At 35.9% G+C, this 20628-nt stretch overlaps 1 protein-coding gene across 1 annotated transcript; it reads left to right on the forward strand.

Moving 5' to 3' along the window:
• Positions 1-5051: 5051 nt before the first annotated feature.
• LOC149393369 (uncharacterized) lies at positions 5052-7740 on the forward strand. The gene is made up of 5 exons (XM_089618003.1): positions 5052-5185; positions 5385-5740; positions 5819-6881; positions 6958-7453; positions 7714-7740. The coding sequence occupies exons 1-5, from the start codon at positions 5052-5054 to the stop codon at positions 7738-7740; spliced, it is 2076 nt and encodes a 691-aa protein (XP_089474129.1).
• The last annotated feature ends 12888 nt before the right edge of the window (positions 7741-20628 follow it).

The following is a 20628-nucleotide window of genomic DNA, read 5'->3' on the forward strand; positions in this document are numbered from 1 at the left end:
TGTCCTCTGAGGCGGCTTTTAGCAGCGCGGGCCGGATCATCGACGATAGAAGATGCAGCCTGAAACCGGAGATGGTCGAAGCATTGACGTGCGGAAAAGATTGGATTCAACATCGAAATCGAGCACAAGAAACATTCATGTGCTTCGATATTCTAGACGATTTTGAAGTTGATTTTGCAAACGTAAACATAAATGGTTAAAGTATCGTGTATAACAAAGGGATATCCCGGCCCTTGTCCGGGATACATTTTCAAGCATTTAACGAGGAAAGGGGTGCTCTTTTTCCTCGCCGTCGCACCTTTTTAGGGGTTGGTGAGGTTTTTTAGGAGGCCCATTTTTAATTTCACATTCTTCTTTATTGTTTTTTTCTACCCATTTTTAATTATTTAACAACATTCATATTTTTCATTTCTACCCACTTATTCAAAATCTTTTCATTTTAATCCTTTCATTTTATTTCTTAAATTCTTTTTTTCAATTTTTTTTTTAATGCCTAACGGGATCCGCGGATCCCGTTAGACATTAACCGCCTCCGTCCCGTTATATAACGGGACGGGACTCCCGTTCGGCGAATTAACGGGAGTCCGGGCGGGGGCGGGACGGGAGGCGCGGTAACTCCCGGTAAGCCACGTTTACTTGCACCCCATTTCTCTTCTCGATCACGTACAAAAGTAAACATATATTTTCCATTCGTGCCATTTTTTTTTCCAAAATCATACGAGATAGCTTTATGTGAATTTCGTCTTGTCCATCACCAGATTTCCTACGATCTCACTGATTTTCGCGCGAAACCTCCATTTTTCGCCGTCTCGATGTTAAAACTCTCGCCGAATGTCACCGATCTCGTGCAGTAAGTTTTCACATCTAGGTTTTGAATTTCTTTTAGTTGGTTTTTTTAATGGATTTGTTGATTTGGTAATGAAATTGTGAATTTTAATTGTGAAATTATTTGTTCATTTATTTTTTTTTAATTTTTGTTGATTTGAATTGATTTTTTTAATGCGGATTTAAATATTATTTAAGTAATTGCATGTTGTTGTTAATGTTGATCTAGATTTAATTTGTAATTAATTTGATCTCAATTTAATTAATTCCTTGATTATTGATTGCTCGGTTGATGTTATTCCTTATTGTTAAATATGCAACTTTATTTTGAATGATTGTTAATTATGCAATTTGTTTTTTCTGAATTATTGTTAATTTGAACTATGTAACATGAATAATATTAACAACGCTATTCATTATTGTTAATGTTGATATATTTTGTTAATTCAAATTTAATAGCTGGAGAATGAGTTCGGATCCGGCCCGAAAATATTGTACGCCACTTGAAGGGAAAGACGAACGGTTTTGTGTGAATTCTAGCTACGAATAGTAAGTGTGAACTCGTTTTACTATGCTTTGGTTTGTAGTACATACTCTATTTAGCGTGACTTTGTGTGAGAATTCTCTATTATATGTGTCTTTATTTGTATTCTATTTGAGTGTGGCTTGGTTGATGTGATATGAAAATTCTATGTGTAAAATATTGAAAACTCTATTTTTAAATTTATCTTTGAGTATTCTAAATGAGAAGTTGTTTATTTAAATTTATTTGTTGTTCAAATAACCCGCGGAATACTCTTTTTTGCGATATAAGAACTTCTTATAGATAAAAAAAAAGTCAAAGTTCTATATTATTAAGAATTATGATGTACTATTTTTTGTTTATACAAAGAAATTTTATGAAGGAATTATATATATATATATATATATATATATATATATATATATATATATATATTAAAAGTCTCAACTTAATCTTGAGACGGATCGAATATCGTCGAGATCAGATAAAAAAAATTATGAGATTCATACATGTCCTGGATTACAAAACCAATAATGAAAACAAAATATTGAACACAACATCGATTATTAGACAAAAATAAACATTTATAATTAATGAGCGATACTTATCAACCGAGATCAAGAGACTCCAATGAAGACCTCGAACATGCATTAACCTAGATCCATGAAAAACTTGGCAAGGTGGTTATTTCATCACTAGAGATAGAAACAAGCAACACGAAAGAAATATAAAAGTTTAAAACATTACCAAAAAAAAAAGAAAAAAGTTTTGCTTCATGTAAAGAGAAACGGTGCATCGAGAGGGTGGGAACACAGGGGAAAATGACTACTCTGAACCATGCACATCTGCACCATTTGTCGATGGACCCGTCGTGTCAACGCCGATTGTATCTTAAAAGGATCGGTGCCAATAATTTTCAAGACATCCAAGACCTCCAAACACGCCACCATAAGTATTATGATGCCAAGCCCCTTGCATATGAACTTTTAAGAGGAAATATATGTGCATTCCCTAGAATAGAAACCAATCGCCAATTTCGATACTCTCATTGCCCGGACGAGCCAATCTTGAGAGTGGTATTTCAACTCCGCGCAATGTATCACCGACTACTCGCAATGATATTTTTTGGCACCCACCCACAATTGGGGAACACGATCCCCGTCAAAGACTGTAGCAACACACGTTGTTTCGCCGCTAGTGTCTCCAACATCGCCACCAACATAAACCTTGCCGGACCATCAACCATGTCGTTGTCCACCACATCACCAATGGTCGTTGAAGCTCTGGTGAGCCAGTGCATCCTACACATGGTGAAAGTAAATTAAGGCGAGCGGTCCAAGCCATCGCCAAACTTAACCTTAAGGAAGATTAAAAATATCAAATAAGTAAAGAAGGGCGGCTCGCTTTTTCTAAAAAGACCTAATCTTACGAGGAATCGAGAAGAATACATCCACATTATGTGATGTACTAATCTATTGGTGTATTGTCTTATTGAAAGAGGGCATATTGATTTGTTTCTTGCTATTTTAACAAAAATAATTAACCGATTATGACAATTTTACCAAACCTTCCTCTTAATGTATTTTTTTCAAAATAGTTTTACGAATAGAATGTCACGCGTGAATTTTGTTATATTATTAGCTATGATATACTATATCGTTTGTGCTTTCATGTGATTAAAAAAAAATCATATTAACCAGTTAAAGTCTTTTTTTAAGCCTATACTAACAAAAAAAAAATTGATTATAAGAGTTTGAACGGTTAGTACTAATAAAATTTTCAGTTAAATTAACCATTTGGTTAATTTCATCACTAAATTGATTTAAGTATTAAAAATTAAATAACAAATTATCTATTTAATATTTTTCTAGTTAAGTAATTTAAGCAATGATCGTATTGCCCTCTTTAAATAGATTTTGAGACCCTAAAAATCATTTTATCCGTGCATACTTTTATAGATGGCGACCAAACTAGATTTGTTCAATTTTAACTATATTTCACACTAAAGCCATTATTGAAAAAGGAATTATATTAAATTCGAAATGGTTTAGTTCATATGATTTTTATAAATATAAACCCTTGTACCTTAAAAAATGACTACAAACAATACCGAATTAATAATTCCCAAAGGACTTTTGAAATCCCTAGATTGCTTTTTTGGGCGAGATTTTTGTACAATGACATTTATGAGATTTCTGTAACTCAAATGGTAAATAGCTCCGAGTTTTTGACTGATTATTGAAAAATAACACTCGATAAATGTCGTTATAAACTCGATTATTCAAATTTAAAGTATTGAGCTTATCTTCCGATAGCCGTTATCTCCTTATAAAATAACAAAATTGCTGCTAATTCGGAATGTCAAAAAAGGACAATTTTGCAACAAATCATTACGATAATATTAATAGTGGACTTTGTTTTCTTATTCAAGTAGGTTATCCTATGGGTGTGAACGAGAGGTTAGTGGTATAGGCTAACTAAAATAAGAAGAAGACAGTCTTTGTTAATTATTTTTGGGTCTTAGTTGACACCACGAAAAAAAAAAAGAAAAGGAAATAGTAACACTTCATTGAGGGATTTTGTTGTTTTGTTTGACTTGAGACCAAAAATTAAAAAATGACATGATCTGTGTAAGATAGGACATTGTACTCAAATTATGTCCTTAGATAGTGTGGAATTTTCTACATATCTTTCTGAAGAAAAAAAAAGAATAATAATAAAACGTAGTCAAATGGTAGGTAAACTGCAATTTAAGTACGATGCTTTTCAAAAAAACAAAACGAAGTCAAGATTTTGCATATCTTAAAATAAATAAATAAATAAATATTCAAGTCCCAGTATTTAGCATCTTATATCAATTCTTTTGAAATGTATGATAGTAAAAGCCTCTACTCCATTTTAGAAATCTGTGAATTTCATTTATTTTCCTATTCTAGTAATTTAGTGTAGAAATTCTATGATGGAGGAATTTATATATATATGTATATATATATGTGTATATATATATGTATATATATAGAGAAATTTCATTTTCTAGACTCAAAAACTATGAAAATATCACCATTAGACCCGTTACTTAAAAAATATCCAAAATTGGACTTTTGGATACATTTCGGACAAAAATACCCTTACAAGACCATATAAGACTACTAAAAAAAATTCATTCTCTACTTCTCTCATTCTCTATCATTTTTTCATCATTTCGCGTATCCAATTGGTGTAATTCCTTCAAAATGGGTAAGTATGCTTCTCCATTCATCTTTTATTGCTTTAGTCATATAGCTTGTATAGAAAAAATAAAGTTGGTAGATGTAGGTAAAAGTTTCCGGAATTTAACGTTATTTCCGATGAATTCCGACCTTTTCGGATGAAAATCATGTAAAAATTCCGATGAAATTTAAGCCAATATTCTGACAAATTCCGACAATTTCCGACACTTTCCGACAAATTCCGACAAGACCAAATTTCCGATGGTTTCTGACCGTTTTCGACCGTTTCCGACCGATTCCGACCGGTTCCGACCAATTCCGAACGGTTCCGACCAATTCCGATGAGTTTGGAAAAAATCAAAGTTTAATGCATTTTTTTTATATTTCTTGCAGTTTTATTGATGGTTAACGGCACGTGGGAGAGAAATGGACACTTATACGTGTTCAAAAACGCGAGAACATTTCCGCTTGAAGTTTCGAAAGAGACAACCTACATGGAGTTAGTCGACAAGGTGTACAAGAGAGTCGATATAGACATATCAAAGTATGACTTAAAGTTTGAAGTTCCATATGAGGCTGGTAATATGCCAATTGAGCCTGCTTTGTTGAAGGACGATATGGACGTTAAGTATTATACGAAGAATAAAAGTCGTAGAAGTTATGCACTTTGTGTAACTTTGGTATCGAAAGAAGTCAATGCGTTAACTCCAAAAAAAAAAAGATAAAGGGAAAAATGTCATGAACGAAGAATTGTCTCGTGTTGAACTCAACAAGAGACAACATAATCTTATTACAAATGATCGAGATGATAATCATGTGTGCAACAGTCGAATAGATGACCGAGACGATGAAGTATACAAGCGTGATAGATATGACTACCACAACAACGATCTGGATGATGACGACAAGTTTGACGTAGATGATGGAAACAACTGTGACAAAGGAACAGAATTTGAAGAGTTCGTGAACACTGAAGAATATGAATATTTTGTAAAACATTTTACAGTACCATCGGGACAGGGTGAACCATCGAGACACGGTGAACAATCACGTAACCCTCATAAATTTGTACCACCAACAGATTGCGTGCCTTACTCATGGAAAGCCCCTGAGTTCACAACCGATGATTTTGTCAAGGAAGAACATAATGACGATCCAAGTCGGTTGCCAAATTCTTCGACAGGTATTAAGAATGAGATGTACTTATATTCTTAAATGAAAAATGTAATTTTATTTGTATTATAACCATTGAATGCAATAGGTAGCACAGAAGAAATATACATTGGGAAGGAGTTTGAGTCCAAGAAGCAGATGAAGCAAGAGATTCATGTTTTTGCTCTAAAAAATAATTTCGAGTTTAGAGTGAAATCCTCTTCGAGAAGTAGATGGTATGTCATATGCAAAAATGAGATGTGCACTTGGAAGCTGAGGGGTGTTGTGCAGTGGTCTGAAATGTGGCAGATTACGTCGTACGAGAGTAGACATTCTTGTGCGCGTGTGGTTCGAACAGAAGGACATAGAGGAGCTGCACCATGGGTTATTGGTCACGTCTTTAAAGATAAGTACAATATTAGCTCTATGGCTGAGTATTCGGCACATAACGTAAGAGAGGAAGTCAAGACAAGATGGGGTGTTGACATATCGTACTTGAAAGCTTGGAGAACCAGGGAGAAAGAAATTTCATACGTAAGGGGTACGCCAAAAGAATCTTATCAGAAGTTAGCATCTTGGCTATACATGTTGGAGCAGAAGAACCCTGGGACTCTGACTGCGTTTGTGAAAGATGGCGATAGATTCAAGTACGCGTTCTTTTCTATTGGGGCGTGTCGTAGAGGATTCAAGTCTTGTCGACCGGTGATATCACTAGACGGTTCATTTTTTAAGACAAAATACGGTGGACAGTTGTTATGCGCAATTGCGATGGATGCTAATTCACAATTATATCCACTTGCATTCGGGGTAGTAGATAGCGAGTGTCATGCTTCGTGGATTTGGTTTTTGAGAAAGTTGAGAGAAGCTATCGGTGAAGACGTTGAAGAGTTGGTGTTCATATCCGATCGACATGTTAGCATCATACATGGCGTCGAAGTGGTGTTTCCCGGTATCCCTCATGGAGCATGCTTCCATCATCTCAAACTAAATGTCCAACACAAATTCAAGACCGATCATTGTGGAATTGAACTGTATGAAGCCGCTTATGCCTTCAATAAGAAGGCTTTCGAAGCTCATTTTCAGCAATTGAGGAGAAAAGATGTCGAGATGGCTAAGTATCTCGAGGAAGTCGGTTTTGATCGGTGGGCAAGAGCATTTTTTCCTGGAAAACGGTAAAACTAAAACTTTTCCCTTTGTCATTACAAGTGTTTTAACTAGAACGTCGCTAATATGTAACTGTGTATATAGGTACGATATAATGACAAGTAATAATGCAGAAAGCTTCAACAATAAGACGAGGAATGCTAGAACGTTTCCAATTACCACGTTGCTTGAGTTTATTAGATTCACACTTCAAACGTGGTTTTTTGATCGAGAGGAAATGGCTAGAAAATGTGATACAAGACTGTCCCCGAAGTTTCAAGACAATCTCGCCCATCTAAACAGAAAGGCACAATTCGTCAATACCTATGGACTCAGTATGTATGAATGTCATGTAAAAGACGAGAGAGGTGACTTTGATGTTGATTTATTGAGAAAGACATGCACGTGCGGCCTACCACAACTACTTGGAATCCCATGCGAGCATGCCATTGCATCTGCACAACACAGGAGTGTCGACATCTATTCTTTATGCAGTCCTTTCTATTCGAAGGAAACATGGATTGGGATGTACAAGGAATCCATATATCCTGTTGGGAACGAAGACCAATGGAACGTTCCGGATGACATAAAGAACATGAAGGTGTCAGAACCAATTGAAAAGAAACAAGCCGGTCGACCGAAGAAAAGTAAACAAGGAAGGCGCAGGGTCAATCGTTATCCTTCGCAAGGCGAAAAAGTTGTTATTCACCGCAAATGTGGTAAATGTGGTGGTATGGGCCATAACAGGAAGACGTGCACTTGGAGAGAGTGACAACATTTATCTTTTATTTTGTTTGTTTTGAATTAAAGACGCATTTCTATGTTGACAACTTTAGTACGTGTTTTGTTGAATATTTGTAGTTTAAGGTGAACTTCATCTTTGTGTAATTTCATATAATTTATATTTACTATTTATCATATATTTTCATAGCGAACATTAACATAACATTTTAAAATATTTAATGACACAAAAATATCCAAATATTTAATGAATACATATCATCGCGCTTCTAATTGGAAAAATAAATCGGTCGACCATTTCTTCCTGAACGTCCTCATGTTCTCGCTTAGAAGTGTATCGAACCCCACGCCAACAAGGATGTGCTCCACATACTTGATTGCGAACATCCCGCAATCACCACTGAAAGACAAAACCATAAAATTACACAAACAACTAATTAGAAAAAAACAACTATTTATGATGTTCATAATTAAAAAAAACTAATCATTAAAAAAACTAATCATTAATTACACAAACAACTAATTAGATTAATTATGTTGTTCATCATTTAAAAAAAATACAAAAAACTCTTTATTTATCTTAAATTATTTAAAAAAAAAAAAAAAAAACTGTCGGAATAGGTCGGAAGAGGTCGGAAAACGTCGGAATTGGTCGGAAATTTCCGATGAATCCCATCGGAATTCATCGGAAACTGTCGGATCCGACAGTTTCCGATGAATTCCGATGGGATTCATCGGAAATTCCCAGAAATTAAAAAAAAAAATAAAAAAAATTCACCTCCAAATCTCATTCAAATCAACCTAAAATAACTAACAACCACTCAAATCTTATATCCTATCATTCCTACTCTAATCAAACCATGAAAAAACTATAAAAAACTAACCTTTTTTGTCATTTGGTGAAGGTTGGAGCTATGGTGGTTCGGTCGGAGGCGTGACGGAGCTTCGGTCGGAGGCGTGTCGGAACTTGTCGGAATGGGTGTCGTTGGCGTCGGAATGGGTGTGGTTTCGTCGGAATGGGCGTCAGAATGGAGGGGTTGTGGTTGGAGAGAAAGTGAGAGTGAGAGAGTGAGAATGGTGTGGTTGGAGAAGAAGATTATGGTTTATTTTGAAATGAGGGTATTTTTGTCCGAAATGTGTCCAAAAGTCCAATTTTGGATATTTTTTAAGTAACGATGGTGATATTTTCATAGTTTTTGAGTCTAGAAAATGAAATTTCTATATATATGTATATATATATATATATTTATCTTAGGATGATTGCAATCAAAGGAGTTCAAAACGGTAAGAATGAATTTTTGAAAGAAATAAAAAATTGATTTGATTTTAACGCATTTTTCGTGTCCAAATAATGTATTTCTTCAGGCCCATAGCACATAGATTTTGCACGTAAAATTTTGAAAATAAAATAACAATGATTACCACCGTTGTCCACGTTAACTTTCGACTAATATTAACAATATTACCTGTAAACAAGTCATATGTTGCTTGTAAGATATGATAATTATAAAAATCTAAATTAGGTATCACCTACTACATCCTTGTTTTTTTTTTTTTTTTTTTTTTTGGAAACGGTTTGGGTGAGTTGGGAGGTTGAAACTTCGTCATCAATAATCCACTTAAGATGATCAAACACAATTATTATTATTATTACTACTACTATTCACTTCTCTGCTTTTCCAACTTTGACTTATGGTCCCTTAAATCTTTTTAATATCCATGGAAAATATATATATTATTTTTACATAATTTAATTAGTAGCGAATGATATCTACGTGCACTTATTAAGAATAAATAATTAAAAATACATGTCTATAAAATTCTGTCATTCAAATATAATTTCTCCTAAAATACATGTCTGTACACATTCATTATCTATTTTTAAGCTCGAAGTGAATTCTTAAATACTTAATTTTTTATTACTATAATTTGCGTTAGTTATTCATGTTTTTGGTGTTCGGAGTTTAAATGAGAAATTATGGGACATTTGAAGCATTCATCAGGCGCAAGCGTGATGCGCCAAACGAGACAATAACATGCCCATCGCTAGTGTGGGCTTACTATCGTGCAATACGCTCAAAAAAGACTTCATTGAAGTTTGAAAGTTTTTATCCGAGATGTTCATCATCATATTCTAATCAAGGATCGTCTTACCATTACCGTTATTATAGACTTCAATTTTGGGGGAAAATGTTTATCGGAGTGGAAACCATGGGTATTCAGACAAAAAATAGGAAACCGGTACCGGTAAAAAACCGCTTACCGTAGAAGAAATCGGAAAAATGTAAGAAACCAAGGGGTATTCAGACAAATCTTTTGCAAAAATAAACATATTTTTTCAAAATTTTCATATTTCGCAAAACTAAATTACTTTGATTACAACACGTACGACAAAATATAAAACACAAAGTTCAAACTAAGATAAAATTCAGCATAAAGTACCATAAAGTCAAACCTTGATTACAACACGTACGACAAAATATAAAACACACTAATTAATAATTAATTATACGTGGAGTGTCTTGAGTATCTCGTCACTCGTGAATGAAGAATCGGTCGACGGCTTTGGCCAACCTCTTGAGCCCGGAGTCCGATCTTCTTGGCTCAGAGGACCCCGAAGATCCACCGGGACCTTCATCTATTTCTTCGTCAGAGTCCCCTAGACTTTTTCGGAGGTCAGCTCGCATCGACTCACACAAACTCTCACGTTCCTTCTTCTTTCGAGAGCGTACGTAGAGTAATTCTTGCATTTCCTCATGTACTTCATGAGGAACCTTGTCGCACATCTTCACACTTTTTATCTTCTCTATATTCGCCAAGTGATTTTTCACACGAGTGATTCCACCACCGCCAATGATGTACCCACAAAATTTGCATTTGCTTGCATTCGGTCGTCCTTCGACGGGCTCACAATACTTGTATGCCGGGTCGGACGCCATACTTCATAATCATAATCATTTCAATTCCACATATTCACTAATCACCATAACAATCATCAAATTAATTTCAATTAAATATAACCATCACAATAATTATCAAATTCATTTTAATCAACATTTCAAGTAATTCAACTTAATCATGACAATAATCATCAATTCATAATCTAATGAAGATTAATTCAACAATTCAAGACCATCATCATGACAATAATCAAATAATCTCAAAATTAATTAAAATTCTACAATATCATCACAATAATCATCAATTCATATGACAAAAATCAACATAACCATCACAATAATCATCAAATTAATTGTAATCAATATTTTAATTCAACTTCATCATGACAACAATAAAATAATCTCGAAATTAATTAAAATTCAACAATATCATCACAATAATAATAATCAATTCATAAGAAAAAATTGAAAAAAATCCTAAAAAATGAAAAACTCGGATGATACCTCTCGGGTTCCTCGAAATTCTGTCGGGAAGGGATCCGCTGATTTTAGCCTTGAGACAGTAGGGTTTCGGGAAATGAGGAGCAAAGTATTTAAAGGGAAAACGGGACCTAGTCCAGAGGATTCCGGTCCGGTTCGATCGGGATTCGACCGGGTTCAGTTCACGGAAACGGTTTTTGTTTGTCCCGTCTCGGTCCCCTCCGGTTCGCTGGAACCCATCTAGTTCCCGGCCGGAACCCCCGGAAAGCCAGACCTTGATTCTAACATCTTATAAATATATGTTGGCGTGTTTGGCTAATATTGTAAGTTTTGATTCATACCGTATTTCGCGCATAATCTATCAAACTAGGAAAAATTATAGAGTCCTAACTATGTATTTCATTATCAAATATCATGAACTCTCTTTATAATTATGAGTATGATACAATTTTCTATTTAATTAAAAAATTGTGGATAGGTTTCAAACAACATGGTTGGATGCAAAAAATATAAGTTAAATACAAGTATAGTATGATAAATCTAAAGTTTTACAAATTATTAAAATAATATATAAATGATAAATATATTTTTAGCGTGTTATAAATGAAGTATTAAATCAAAGATAATATTAAATATAATTTGACAGAAGCTATAGTTATAGTTTTGGTGTTTGTTGCGCAATTTTAGGAACTGTATTTTTTGGAGTATAATCTAGAGATGCTCTTGCCAAGACAATGTTTGGCTTAATCGAACTTCTTAATCTTTAAGTATTATCCATTTCTCTCTCTTTTTTTCTTTTTCAAACTTTTACTTTTGTCTATTTTATCATAAGGAAAATAAAAAGGTAAGGAGGTATGAAAGAAGACTTTGAATACAAACAACAGTATAAGATGATGTCTCAAATAAAAATAGAAAGTGTAAAGATGATGTGGCCTAGAATTTACACCTAGAACTTACATCTCTTGTTATTTTAGTAGTTAGAAAGAGAAAAATATGTCATCACTACTAAATTATGTATAATATATAAATATTGAGGAAGGTTATGATTTGTCAAAAGTTACACATCTAGTGAGAGTTGGTATTTTGTTTGTATTTGGGACATTCCACTTTATAATTTCTTAACTACTCGACGGCTACGCAATGACCACAGCTCCGCATGATACTCATCTAAACTCGGTTATTGGAAGGAATTACCTATTCTAATTTCGATAAATCACCTTTCAATTGTTTATTATAAATGACACTTCTTTTAGATAAAATGATACCTTTCATTATTTAACGGAAGTGGAATTTCTATTAGGCTTAATGAAAATATGCATTTTTGTTAACTCTATTAGGTAATTAAAAAAAAAAATCAAATTTAAATGACAAATGAAAGGGACTAAACTGTTAAAATTTTAAAAGAAGGTACTAATATGTAAACTGAATATTATCTTTATTAATAACTTTTTTTTTTAAGATGAATGTCGGGGTGGACTCGGCTCGGGACACGCTGGAGCTTGTCGTTGATAAAACCTGAAAAAGGAGTAAAACTCTTCCACGACCCTAGCATGATCATGTGTAACGTAATCTTGTCTTGTATGACGTTTTACATACTGTAAAAATGTCAAATAACCCTCAAATTTCATTCGGGGGTCTAGAATGCATGCAAAACCATATAAGTAAGGAATTTTTGAAGTTCCCCAATATTTTGAAATTTTTTCTCTTATAAATTCTATGCATGGTTGAAACATTTCAAAATGGTTGCAATCGTGAAGATGTTCGACAATTTTCATAACACTATGTATGGCTAAATAAGATGTGGGTGTGTAAACAGCGGACAATGCACATGTTTCATCGTAAAAAACGTGAAGAAAATGAGTAAAGACATTAGCCACTGCGATGTCTGTTTCGGTTAAGTCATGGCTTCCATTTCTATTCACATATTCATGTGTAATCTCTACATGTCTTTCGGACAAGAAAGAATTCAACATTAAAAATGTCGAGTTCCACCTAATTCTGTTATCGGTTTGGAATTGCCTCTCATCAAGACCGTCATTAAAAAATGCCACTTAAGGTCATCTACCCTTTGGTTTGAACTGTTTATCCAAGTTATTGCGTCTCTAATGTTACAGATACACTCGTTGACATGTCTAAACCCGACTTTCACTATGAGGTTTATGATATGGGTAGCACACCTTTGGTGTAAAAGACACTCTTGAGTGGGTATCTTAAGGCATAAAGATCTACCATGGAGTCGTTGTTTGTGGCATTATATAAAGTTATTGAGATTATTCTATCATGAACATTCCACTCTTCTATTACATCTAGAAGGATTCCTAGTATAGCATCAGTTGTATGACTACCCTATATTCTTTTAAAGGCTTTCTATGTTATGAACTACAATAGACATGTAGTCCATTTTGGCATTTCCCGATCAAATATCAGAAGTGAGCGCTACGTTAAACTGAGCAGACATGAAGCAGGCCCTTGGTATACGAGGTAAGGGTCTTCGGGTAGATGTTGGTGAGAGCTAGAAGGTTGGTCGTGAGAGAAGGATGTTGTGTATGATATTGGTCATGAATTGGACGGAGATGATGTGGAAGTTGTTGTGAAAGAAATTGTGGTAGATATTCAGGTTGATAAAGCGAGATCGGGGCGAATCGGGCTAATTCTAGAGGGACATTTGGTGGATGCCATTGTGGTTGAAATTCGATGTAATTGAGATTTTGAGAAAGGCTTAGCCAGTTTTGTGGAAATTGGTTTGGTGGAGAGGGATGTTGAAGTTCTTCGTGTTGCTCATCTTGTTGTTGTGATTGTGACAACGTAAGAGTGCGACTAGAACTTCGACGCGATTCACGTGAACCTCGACGAGAACCTCAGTGAGATGATGACTCTCTAGACATTATAAACTATAATATATATATATATATATATATATATATATATATGTATGACTTTAGTATATAATAAATTTTTTATAAATGTAACTATATAAAATTAAGTACAATATAAACTTAAATATATATTAAAAAATTTATAAATTTAATTATATAAAAAATACAAACTTAAGTATATAAAAATTAAGTAGAATACAAACTTAAGTATATATAAAATATTAGAAACTTAACTGTATAAAAAAATATTAGAGTACAAACATAAATATATAATTACAATGTTATAAACTTAATTATATAAAAAAAATTTAAAATACAAACTAAGTATATAAAATTAAGTAGAATACGAACTTAAGTATATAATTAATTTTTATAAAATTAACTATATAAATAAAATTAGAATACAAACTGAATAATATATTTGTGGAGTATTTGAGAGAATTTGAGAGTTTGAGAGAGATGAATGTTTGATTTGTGATTAAAATGGTTAGAAATGAGATGTATTTATAGGAGAAATAAAAAAGTGGGTTAAAATTTAAGAAATTTTGTGAATTCGGAGTTCCAACGGTCAAATAACGGACAAATTTTGTTAGCCGTCCAGATTCAAATTGTTGTGAATCCGGTGGCTGAGATTTAATAAAAAAACGTTGAATAAATTTTGCCTACTTTTCCTTCGTTAATGTCTCTTTCCTCACTGTAGCCTTTTCTCCGACGACAACAATAGCCTGACACCCATCCAACACCCTTCTGCCGCTTCCGCCATGTGTCGGAAGAAAAATTTCCGTGCCGTCCTCACGCGGTACTCGGCAGTATTGTGAAGCACACGTACCATACAGAAGGCCTTCCTTCCGCGTGTCTTCTGACCATTTGCGCAGGATGAGACTCATCCTGGGTAGAGTGTCTTCCGATAGCTTTCTTCCACTTCCAAAATGTTATTGTAAGAGTTCTTTTGAATATCGTTAGATACGGGAATAATAGATTTCGTGAGACGCGAAAAAACAAATGATACGTTAACTTTCATATCGTTATCCCAATATGACATGAGACACTCCTTCCACAAAAAAAAGGCAAGCAAATAGTAACAAAGTAAAAGATGGCCAACCACTTCCTCTCGAGTTGTGTATAAGTTTTATTGGATTCATGGTGGAATAACACAACTTTTTATTGTGGTTAATTCTTATTTTTAGTGAATAGTTAAGCCTTCTTCAAATATCTATATAATGTCTTGTATATATCGTCCAAATCAGCAGTGCCAGTGATACTGTGGCACTTTCTAATTGGTTTTAAAAAAATTGGGACCAATTGCATGAGTCATAGCATTGACTGATATGCGCTGACGATTATCATTATTGATAAAGATATTCTAATAGATTATTGAACAAATTTGGATATTCACTCTCGTTTGAATAAATTAGTCTTTTGCAAGAATTTTGATTAGGGATAATAGATAGATAATATTATTCATTATTTTGATTTGTATAATAAGATATTATTTTGAAGTCATATATTAGTCTGATAACCCTAAACATCTAAAAATAATTTATTATTCTAGTAGCTTCTCGTATGTATATATACGTATATACCTTTGTAAATCAATTCAATTTAGCACCCATCAATAAAATCATAGTATTATTTCAACTCTCAACGTTTCAAAGCTATCAAAACCCTAAAAAAAATTCTGATCGAACCTCTCGTCCCAAATGGCAAAGTCAGCTATACCGAGACAATCTCAACAATCGACGAAAAACTCGACTACCACCATGATAAGTCCCCTCCATTAAACCTTTTGATGCACGACTCTCCGTTCCTGCAAATAATGAATCTCCATTCCTCCTATCGACTCAATCAGTCTCTCTCTTCCTGCGCAGGGAAGGCCGGCTTCACAACCAGAACCTACAAATCCAGCCTTCACAACCACAGAAAAGCTTAGCAACTACGGCTAAAGGCTGCAATTATTTTATTTAGACTACGGTTACTGACTGACATCTATCGCACTGGAGTCTTATCTTTTTGTCTATGACTCCAGTTTTACGTAGTAGTCTATTAACTTTCTACACATGTAGTTAAACCCTTTAACTACATTTTATAGATGTAGTGTTACTGATTTCATAAATTAATACTACAGTTTTATTCTGTAGTTTTATAGTATATATATATATATATATATATATATATATATATATACTATCTACACTACATATTATTATTGTAGTTGTAAGTTGAGAATTACTGAAGACTACAATTTTAACAAGTAGTTTTAATAAGTTTCAATTAGTTTAATTTGATAGACTACATGTAGGGACTGACATCTAGCGCACTGGAGTCTTATCTTTTTTCCAATGACTTTAGTTTTTTTTTTTCTCTTGAAGACTACATTATTTAGCTATAGTGTAGTTTATATTGACGAAATTATATTTTATCAACATAGACTACAACTTACTTCTGTAGAGCAAAGTGGTGCATAGTGAAGACTACAGTTCTAAATTATAGTCTTATAGTTAAAGCCTTTAAGACTATAGTTTGATTTTCTAGTTTTCTGCTTTGATTTAGCTTAGACTACTTTCTCTATTTTGTAGTCTTAAGTTAAATTTTAACTACATCCCAGTTTTGTAGTAAATAAAAATATGTTTATATATAACCAAATAATATTGATATCCATAACATCAAATAACAAAAAAAAAATATCCAATACGTAATAATATTCATAACAACCAAAATAACACCAAATAATATTCATCAAAACAGAATAGTACATATTTATAACTTCATAACTTCATCCAAACTTCATAACTTCATAACAGTAGTTATGAATATTGTTCAATTGAAGATAATAAACATGAATGATTACTGAATTAGATAAGAAGTTTATTTTATTAGCATCATATGATTAGCGGGTTTAGTTCTGAAAACAAAATCAATAACAACTATCTTCCATAGCCTCCGTATTAAACTGAATCACGTGTTGCGCACCTGAGTTTGAGCGGTGAGCTAAAACATGGTCGATGACGGATACACGCCTGGAAAGCTGTATCTAAAGTCATATATGTGGAACACGCGTGAATGATGACCACTTTGTGGTAGCATTCTGCACTTTTGATAAGTGTATGACCAGAAAAGACTTTGGTTGTAGATGTGTCGTTTAAGTACCGTTACGACGCACTAGCGGGGGTCGCTTATGATGGTCACAATGAGACTTGATCTAAATCCTGAAGTGATCATGTACTTCTAGTTCATATCGCCGGGTTCTTTGACTCAATTCGTTAAAGGCTACTGAGATGCTGATTAAACTTATTGTTGTTGTCGATTTCAACAATCTCAAATTATACTATGATATATATTTGATTTATTTAAATATGGGTTTCGGATGACGTCGTATAAGTAGCAAGAGAAATTCGAAAAGAAATGAACGGAAAATGAATGTAAATATTTGATGATTTTATTAATAATCGGTGGTATTACAATCAGGGGCGAAGTGTCGAACTCAAACGGGCGAACTCAGAGAACAAGAAAATAGAAGAAAGAATATCGAGAATCAATATGTATGCTTGTGTGTGGGAAAATCGAAATATCGGCTTCTAGTTATAGTGGGAGAGAATCCGTTGAAGAGGACACGTATTGATCAGTTCGGCTCTGCCACGTCGCTAGTCGAAGTTATCTCAGATCCGGTCTTCGCGGCGAGGTCTTCTATCTGAACAAGACCGATTCCTCTAGCTGGGTCAACACGGGCGACTCATCCTTCCTGTGGCAAACTGGGCTTCTGAATGAGATTGGGCCGACCTTCAAGAGTCGAGCTGGGCCCAGATATGTCCTTGAGAGCCGGACTGGGTCTGTTGTTGGGCTTTGGTCGAACTAAAGCCCAACTTAAGTGGTTTTATTATTTTTTAGAAAATTGATTTTTGACCCCCACAATTAGCCCCCGAGTATTTTGAAAAACATTTCAAACATTTTTGAAAATACTTGAGCGAAATTTTCAAAATCCCGAAATAAAATGGGGGGAACGATTCGAATTTTCATTTTCGGCGCGTGGCGCGTATTTTCGGAATATTTTTGACACGTGGTGCGATATCAGCCGCGCTTCGTCAGTCAAAATCGAAGAGTCAGATGTCAGTTGAGATTTTATATTATTTTAACCGACTGAATATTTGATTTGATCCGTAATCATTAGATTTTATCGAAATTCGGTTTAATATAAATGGTTATAAATAAGAGTAATTCGAAAAGACTTTTTACTTTATTTATATTTCGAGCGGCTTCGGCGAAAAGGTAATTCCTCACTTCTTTCTCTCTTTCTTCGAACTACTTATTTCTTTTCTCTCTTAGAATTTCGTTTTTTTTTGTGAATTCGGCTTTGAATATCCTTCAGTTTGGCCGGCGTACTCAAACAGATTTATATTTTTAAACACTTCGCATTCAGTTCGGCTGGCGAACTCAAACGAGCTTCAATCCTTCAAACACAAAATTAAATGTCTGGATCCGGGGTTCCTCAGTCGGGACCCAATCCCTTGGGTAATGAGGACATCCTTATGCCTTCGGCTGTTAGAAGCTCGGACCTTCCAGACATTCGACGCAAATGCCAGATAGCCCCCGAGATTGGGATTCTCCTTCCTCCTCCTTTCGCTACTGTAGATACCATAGTCGAGGGGTACTGCTGTATCTATGAGATTTGGTTGGAGTCGTGTGGACTTTGATTCCCAATCCACCCTCTTCTCTTTGACTTCGTCGAAGGTTTGGGGCTAACTCTACCCCAATTGTGCCCCAACTTCGTTCGGATGGTCTTGGGTCTCTTAGTTGTGGCCCACGAACAAAAGGTCGACCTCGCCTTGATGGATTTAGTCCGTCTTTGCGTGATCAAGGCGAACTCGAAACACGACCCCAAGTGTTTCTATCTTTCGAAGGCCGCAGGTCGGGGGCTGATCTCTGGCCTCCCTTCGAAAGATAAGAATTGGGGGCGGCGTTACTTTTTCTTCGTCGTTAACGAGCAATCCCTCGGGAGCCGAGCTCGTAATTTTTCGACGAAGTGGGCGAGCTCTCTGAGTATGCAAACTTTCTAAATATCTTATACTATTTTTTGTTTCCATATTATTACGATTGTTATTATCATAAACGTTTTTCCCTCTTATATATATATATATATATATATATATTTTTTTTTGCAGGAAAAATCAAGGCTCCTACGCCCGCGGAGTTCGCTGCTAAGTTTGACCAACTTCAAGAAGGCCTCGGTGAGTGGTCGAGCTTCACTTTAGAGCATTTTATTTCGGCCGGACTTTGGCCACCTTCTCCAGGCGTTGTTCTCGAATAAGGTTAGTTCGGCCAATAATTTTTTTTTATCCTTTCTTCACAATTTTGACTGAAAATTTTCGCTTTCTCTTATCATTTTTTTTTGTAGTAACTAAGGGCAGCATGAATGTGCCTATCAGCGCTCGTGACACGAGGCGTAGTAAGAAGGCCACCGTGACTTCTTCTTCGGCCACCGCACCCTCGGGTCCTCCTAATGATCCCAAAGTCGAGGTCGTCGGAGAGCGCCCTCGGGCCGACATCCCCATCATGGATGTCGAGAAAGAGGCGGCCCCTACTGGGGCCGATGATGTTCATGGCAATCAAGCCCCTAGTTTGTTCCTATCGCGTCGGCTGGGCAGGCCGGTAATTCGGCCGAGGCCTCGGCGTCTCTTAAAAAGAGGAAAACGTCGGCGGGCCGCGGTGGGCCGGAGTGAAGGTCAAAGTGAAGAGGAGGACGCCCCTCTCGAGGGCGAGCTGATCAAGAAGAAGAAGAAGAAGAAGAAGAAGAAGAAGAAGAAGAAGAAGAAGAAGAAGAAGAAGAAGAAGAAGAAGAAGAAGAAGAAGAAGAAGAAGAATAGAGGCAACGGGGGTAGGGACCCGGAGCCCGTGGTGGCCGCGAGTGGGCCAGGGAGCGGCCCTGAGGCTGGAGTGGCCCAGGGGGTCAAATGGGAGAGCACCCCGGCCAGTGGAAGCGGACCGGTGAGGACCCATGGTGGTCTGGCGAGGACCCGTGGAGGTGACCCAGGTGCCTCTTCTTCGAAACCGAAGAAGGCGCACTATATTAACTTCCACTTCAACCAAGACCACCTATTGTGCGACGATTTCTATTCGTCCGCAGGGTTGCTCAAGCAGCTGATCATAGATGGTCATGAGTTGCCCAAGGTCCCCGAGCTGACAGAGTCGGATTGGTACCGATGCATGGCGTCGACCATTACCGGGGTAAGTCCTATAATTTTTGCTACTATTTTATTACCATGGCGAACTGAGATACTTAGAGACTTTTCTCCTTTTTTTATTTTTTTATTTGCAGCTGTCAACTCAGTTCAACCGGGGAGTATACCGGTACGAGAGGCGCGTCCGGAAGGAAAAAGCTGTTGTTGCCGAATTGGCTTCGGTGAAGAAGGGAACGGAGTCCCTTCACGCCGAACTCCAGGAGGTGAGCGGCAAAGTAGGTTCCCTCGAGGAGGACGTCGCTGCCAAAGACGCACTCTTGGGGAAGTACAAGGCCGCTCAGGCCGACCTAGTGGCGAAGACCAAGGCTTTGGAGGCCGAGGTCGAAAAGAAGGAGGCCACGATCGAGAGGTGGAGCATTCACTCGGCCGAGTTGAAGAAGAAGCCCGATGTGTCCGAGGCAAATGTGAGGAATCGAGATCGGGATCTGGCGGCCGCTCTGAGCGAGGTGGCGAAACTCAAGAGGTTGCCAAGGCTGAGAAAGATAAGGCGGTCTTAGCGGTGAGGAAGGCAACCTCACTACGCTATCGGGAGAAGATACTGAAGTA

Source organism: Urtica dioica, chromosome 6 (genome assembly GCF_054948205.1).
Source record: "Urtica dioica subsp. dioica isolate 48M chromosome 6, U.dioica_male_clone48M_v1_H2, whole genome shotgun sequence".
NCBI lineage: Eukaryota > Viridiplantae > Streptophyta > Magnoliopsida > Rosales > Urticaceae > Urtica > Urtica dioica.

Coding starts and splice junctions, on each gene's coding strand:
- LOC149393369 (XM_089618003.1), top strand. CDS start 5,052: ATGGAGTTAGTCGACAAGGTGTACAAGAGAGTCGATATAGACATATCA. Junction 5,186..5,384: donor AAGGACGATATGGACGTTAA/GTATTATACGAA, acceptor TGTGTGCAACAG/TCGAATAGATGACCGAGACG. Junction 5,741..5,818: donor GTTGCCAAATTCTTCGACAG/GTATTAAGAATG, acceptor TGAATGCAATAG/GTAGCACAGAAGAAATATAC.